At 44.7% G+C, this 6,446-nt stretch overlaps 1 protein-coding gene across 1 annotated transcript; it reads left to right on the top strand.

Moving 5' to 3' along the window:
- The first annotated feature begins 2,080 nt into the window (after nt 1–2,080).
- barhl2 (BarH-like homeobox 2) lies at nt 2,081–4,631 on the top strand. The gene is made up of 3 exons (XM_068743616.1): nt 2,081–2,648; nt 3,388–3,613; nt 4,319–4,631. The coding sequence occupies exons 1-3, from the start codon at nt 2,081–2,083 to the stop codon at nt 4,629–4,631; spliced, it is 1,107 nt and encodes a 368-aa protein (XP_068599717.1).
- The last annotated feature ends 1,815 nt before the right edge of the window (nt 4,632–6,446 follow it).

The following is a 6,446-nucleotide window of genomic DNA, read 5'->3' as shown; positions in this document are numbered from 1 at the left end:
TATCAGGCACTGAACTGCAGTTATTCGGCCCATTATCGGACAGCTGAGGCCTCGGTCTGCTGCTCTTCACGCTCCTGCAGACTCCGGCCTGGATTTGTCGCCGCCTTGCGCTCAAACTGTGTCTGCGTGTAAAGCTGGAGGAGCACAGAGCAGACAGAGATGAACCACGCAGGAATAAAAGAAAGCGTCGCAGTGGCTCAACTCAGTATTTAAGAAGATGAAGCTAAAATAATAATTCATTCAGACGCTCCGATTTGCGACTTAAATGATGAGATTGAAATGAACACCAGTTCTCATTTTGTTTTGCCACCCCCCCCCCCCCCCCCCCCCAAAAAAAAAGAATAACGCGTTTATGCATGTGTGAGAAATGTAAATATTAATTTTGCCTCTCGGATCCAGCGGGTCACAGAAAAGGGGGATCAAATGAATGAATGCATGTTTTGTGGCTTTTAAATACAAGATTGGGAAATTGTTTTTCTGGTCCGTCACCAGCAAATAAGCGCATGAAGAATACAAATTAGAATATCGTATCAATGTGTCTGTATACTTCACAGATAGAGGCATGCATATAAATAAATAAAAATGCAAGCAAGAATTAAAAAGTCATGTTTCATTCATAAAATCTAATATAGCAACCGTAAATAAATTAACAATTAAATGAAAAACAAACCCAATTCCGGATTTCTGAACGACAGAATAAAATATTCATCCTCATACCAATAATCATCTTCAGCGTCATGAGCAACCGGCTGGACAAGAGGAAGAAGAGGAAGAAACAGTAAGGAGGATAAGAAGTCGATTTAAACCCACTCGATGATTCATCTTAATTCCGGGAAAGTGTGGAAGCTGTAGAGGATGAAAAAAAAAATCCATCTGAGAGGAAATTCACCACCAAAAATAAAAAGTGGCGCACGAACGAGCGTGGAGCTGCGTGAGGTGTCAGTTCCCACGAACAGACGTCCTCCACGGAGCGCGCGCACCGACACTGTCATGAAGGCACCGCGCATTTTCCCAAAGAGCCTCCAAATCCACGTCGGGAGGGAAAAGTGCTGGATTTCTACTAGCTCTGAAAGCTCATTAGCACCTCATGATTACTTTACTAATTAGGATGGTTATGAACGAGACGCGCTGTCACGCCGGTCTCCACCACCCCTCCTCACTCTGAGACCCCACGCGTAAAGACAGAGGCCGTCCACGTCGCGGACACTCAGGACACGATCATCTTCGGGTTTTCTATGACAAATTATTTTTCAAATTCATTTTGAAGTCAAAATATTTAGTTTAGCAAAGTTGAAATATTACCGGCTTTAACGAGATTGATAGATATTGAATTGCATCTGTAAAATAAATAATCTAAAGTAGATTTTAAACATATTTATTTAAAGTTTTCTCTAAATGTAATGTAATTATTATTATTTTTACCGCTTTAGTGAGTCTTAATTCATTTGCAGCGCTTATTTTGCTTCCTTTTTATTTTCCATTTCTGCCTCAGCTCGTATTTCATATAAAATGTTTACAACATGGCCTGAGAGCGCATGCAGTGTTTGTTTCCCCTCCTTCCTTTAAAACGAGCTATTCTGGAATTAAACTCGATTCAACGGTTGGCTTGAACTGTCTAGATAAAAAAAAAAAAAAAAAAACCTGCCTGATTGGTGAGGTGCCGGAGCCGGTCAGGTTGTCAGCCAATGGCAGCGCAGGGAGGTTGGGGGGAGAGAGAAAAGGCGTTAAGTGTTTATTATAAAGGAGAAAATATTAATTCCCCCTCGCCGTGGGCCGTGACGTCAGTGTAGGAAGTCATTGTAGAGCAACACTGGAGCGATTAGCAGCAAAAGGGGGAGCCTGATGTCGAGGAGTCAGCCCGATGTACGCCTCAACTTTTAACACAAAGTTCACCCCCAAACACAAAACGCGCCGTGGACTACCCGACCCACGCTGAACGTAACGCGCTGGACCATCTGAGCCGGATTCTCGTTCTTTCTTGGAGTTTTCTGTCCACCCTTTTTGCTGACTTCCTTCTGCTTTTCACTGGAGGAGACGCGTCTCGCTGTTGTTATGAAGGCTCCATCTCCCCTCTCTTAATATGGAAGCGTCCAGCGGCTCCAGCTTTGGGATAGACACTATTTTATCCAGCGCCTCTAACTCTGCTCACCCCGCGCTGATGAACGGAGACTTTCGGCTCGGCGACAGCAGCACAGCGGATTTCAGGAGCCTGGCGACCCCGTCACCATGCTCGGAGATAGACACTGTGGGAACAGCCCCCTCATCCCCCATCTCGGTCACCATGGAGCACGCCGCCGATGCGCATCTGGTCCAGGACAGCCTTCAGCATCACCATCTTCACCACAGCCAGCAGAGTTTGCGGCTGTCGCCCCAGCAGCAGCAGCAGCAGCCGCTCGCCGGGGCCGGGGCCGGGGCCGGCTGCGCCCCGAGGACCGCCACCTCCTCCTTCCTAATCAAAGACATTTTAGGAGACAGCAAACCGCTGGCAGCCTGCGCACCTTACAGCACCAGCGTATCCTCACCGCGTCACACGCCAAAACCAGAAAGTGCCATGGCTCCGGACGGCTTCAGGCCCAAGCTGGAGCAAGACGAGAGCAGAGGCAAGTTGGACAAAAGAGACGACATTCAAAGTGAAATGAAATGTAACGGTAAGGACTGCGAGATAGCGCTGGGATGGTGAATGATTCTATTAGTATTCTATTATTAGTATATTTTTATTCTATTATTAGTATTCTATTATTCCTTTATTATTATTCTATTATTATTATTCTATTATTATTATTCTATTATTATTATTCTATTATTATTCTATTATTATTGGCCACAAAAGGTAAATAAAAATGTATCCAGCAAAACGAAATAAAAATCAAGGACATAGCAACATAGAAATTAATAATAATAATAATAACAATAAAAATAACAATGATAACAATAATAATAATAATAACTGTAATAATAATAATAATAATAATAACTGTAATAATAATAATAAGGTTGTATTCTATGGGTCTCGGGTTTCAGCCTCCTTTATTAGTCTAATAGATGTGAAAACAGATGTAAGCCTGGTGATTCTCCCCGTGCGTGGGGCCTCCCTCGTGGGTCAATTAGAGAGATTATTGTTCTTCCTGGAGGGGGACCACGGAGCGCTGAGAAACAGCTACAAATAGAGATGGATTGACGTATTGATTTCTCGTTTTCTGAAGGTGAAACAACCTCAAAAAAACTTTGGGTGACAAACACACGGACATTTCTTTTATTGGTCTTCTAACGGCCACGGCGGCGATAAGTCATAACAGGAGTGTGTGAGTGTGTGCGTGTTTGATTGTTTATGTTGTCCTGGTTTGCGTCTCACACCGTCCCCCCGTCCCCCCGCCTCGCTCTGTTCAGGGACCAAGGAGGAAGGTGACCGGGAGATCTCCAGCAGCAGAGACAGCCCCCCGATGCGCTCGAAAAAGCCTCGCAAAGCACGGACAGCCTTCACCGACCACCAGCTCAACCAGCTGGAGAGGAGCTTTGAGCGACAGAAATACCTCAGCGTGCAGGACCGCATGGACCTGGCCGCGGCCCTCAACCTGACGGACACACAAGTCAAGACCTGGTACCAAAACAGACGGTAGGACGCGCGTCTTCACGGAGGAGAGGGTCTGCATGGTGGCGCAGCAGCAGGGCCGCGTTCCGCTCAATAACATCTTTAGCTTTTATTCAGCGTGTTCTGATGCAAATGGCACATGTTGAACACACCTGCGTTACTGTTATGTGTGTTGTACTACAGCCACGCACACTCGCTGTGCACGATAGATTCATTCAGGCTGGAAGTTCGGAATAATTCTGTGATATTTCCGAATTTGTATTGTGAGGGGGGGCGAATAATCCTGCTTTTTCAAATGATGAGTGCATTTAGATAAAAACGCGTGCGTGTGCTGTTGTGACGCACTCGATATGAATCATACACGCGTTATAAAGTCAAAGTGCAGGAGAGAAAACAACTTTGTGTGTTCCATTCTTTTTTTTCTTGTAGTTTATTGATAACGCTGAAATGTCTTTGGGTCAAAATAATATGTTTCATCTTTTCAGAATTTGACGTCAAAATGAAGTTAAACTAATAATTTACAATATTCTGTGTAGCGTGTGTGAAAACTTTTTCCCCCACCTCAGACCTCTGACTAGTGTTTTTATATTTCCTTCTCTTGCCCAATTGAACCTTCGCCCTGAATCGCTGCCTGCCATAATTAGGCCTTTGCGTCCCAATTAAAGCTGCGTTTGGGGAATCGAGCGCTGATTGAATAATTCATCTGCTGTATTCTGATCTGGTCTCCAGGACGAAGTGGAAGCGGCAAACGGCGGTGGGTTTGGAGCTCCTTGCCGAAGCAGGGAACTACTCGGCCTTACAGAGAATGTTCCCGTCGCCGTATTTCTACCACCCGAGCCTGCTGGGCACCGTGGACAGTACGACGGCGGCCGCGGCGGCCGCGGCCATGTACAGCAGCATGTACCGGACTCCTCCCTCGCCGCATCCGAGCCTCCAGCGACCTCTTGTCCCGAGGGTGCTCATTCACGGCCTCGGGCCTGGGGGGCAACCGGCGCTAAACCCCATGTCTAACCCCATGCCCGGGACCCCGCATCCACGATAAAACACGAAATAAGACGAGGAAAGACGATGACCAGAAACCTGGTTGAACACCTGATGTGAGTACATCGGAGCCACATTGCTGGACTTTTTCTCTCCCCCCCCACCCCCTGAAAAGACACATTTAAAGACATTAAACAGAAGTAAAGGAGGTATTTAACATAGGCACACATAAGTCCTAAAAACTGTCTGCCTGGGCCGAGACAGAAGACGGACTGCTCTTGTCTGACTGTTTGTTTGTTTGTCTTTTGTACAAATACACTTACTTTAGCAAATAAACTTATAAAGTTTATTAGATGCAGAAGAACGGAATGAATAAAGAAGAAATGATACTAATGGAATTGTAGACGCTTCTATTGAAACATGAGTTCAAATTTCATTTTATTTTTCGGGCGCAAATCTTCCATGCAAGGCAGAAAATGTGAATTAATTGAACATGCAATGATACGCCGAATAAAATGGTGTAATAGATCTTTGATACGTTTATTTATATTCTTAACAAAAGTCATAATTACTCTGTTGCTTTTAAAATCAATTTGATATGTCATACTTATTTATAAAATGAGAAATGCATTATAATTATCTGAGCCGAACATTCGCAATCACATCATGAATTATGACATAAATGGAATGTAAAAAAACACATATTTATATTGGTCTTTAAAGTGGACAATATTTCGGTCACTTTCCACGCCTTCCTATTTATGTTTACCAGCACATATTCACATGGATGCGCTGCAGCTGATTGGTGTTGGACATGGCGAGCTGGGAATACTGGGACTGCGGCCTTGGTTGAGCAGCTGTTCCCACAGCAGACAATAAGTCTGGATTTATCATCTTGAGCAACCAGGAGAAGTCTGCAGGAGAAAAAAAGCGTGTTGATAATCTGATGATTCCAAATAATCAATATTTAACTTGTTTGAAATTCACATCCTGGTATTTTCCACTGGGGCAGTTATTTTCTAATACTGTAATAGTTCTGGTTCAGTCATTGTTATTTTTATTTTTAACATTTTTAACCGTGCGCGCTTTCACCAAATAACGAAGAGCGTCTGTCTGCTGCCTTTCGTGCAGTGAAACACAAATACAGCGCCGGTCTGGAATTAAATATTATCAAAATGCTTTGATTTTATTTAGCCTGCTCATGAGCGCGCACCCCGGGGAATATTCACGCTCCGTGAGAATCAGCGCCTCGGGGCCCGTTTGTTTGGACTGCTTGTTTTTGAACCGACTGCTTATTGCGGTGAGCCAAATTGACCTTTGCTGCTCTGCGTGACTGAGGCAAACCTAAGAAACCTAACTCACAGTGCAAATGTAAATGTTATTTTTTCATTTCGGTTACTTTAATATATTAGAGAAACACAACAAGTAAATGCTTCATCTGGATTAAAAAAAGAAGAAGAACATTTCCGGACAAGACAGTTCGGACTTAGGGCGTTCTTTTCCAGTAGATGTTTTTTTTTTTTTATATACTAAAACGTGCAGCCGCCTGCTCGACCGCCACCCGCTTCTTCATGCTGCCCTCACTGCGCGCGTCTTGGACAACGCGTGCAGTTAAGGGAACACTCGGGCCATTAGTTGCGCCAGGAGCCAGAATTATTGCTTCCAGTGTTCGCAATCAGGGCGCTCCAGAGCGACACTGTCTTTCAGGGTAATTACACTAAATACAGAATCCGTTCTCATGAAATCTGAGGCCACGCATCAGGCTGCCGAGGCGGCGTTTGGAGAGCGCGCTGTTGGAGGGTAAACCGTTCCCTTCTCGGCCTTGTGTTGGAAATGATTGTGGAAGTAGGTCTGGCCTGTATCAAGAGCAGCTGAA

Source organism: Brachionichthys hirsutus, chromosome 9 (assembly GCF_040956055.1).
Source record: "Brachionichthys hirsutus isolate HB-005 chromosome 9, CSIRO-AGI_Bhir_v1, whole genome shotgun sequence".
Classification (NCBI taxonomy): domain Eukaryota; kingdom Metazoa; phylum Chordata; class Actinopteri; order Lophiiformes; family Brachionichthyidae; genus Brachionichthys; species Brachionichthys hirsutus.
The sequence above is the reverse complement of the archived record's forward strand: the minus strand, read 5'-3'. Positions and strand labels throughout refer to the sequence as shown.

Coding starts and splice junctions, on each gene's coding strand:
- barhl2 (XM_068743616.1), top strand. CDS start 2,081: ATGGAAGCGTCCAGCGGCTCCAGCTTTGGGATAGACACTATTTTATCC. Junction 2,649..3,387: donor AAGTGAAATGAAATGTAACG/GTAAGGACTGCG, acceptor CGCTCTGTTCAG/GGACCAAGGAGGAAGGTGAC. Junction 3,614..4,318: donor ACCTGGTACCAAAACAGACG/GTAGGACGCGCG, acceptor TCTGGTCTCCAG/GACGAAGTGGAAGCGGCAAA.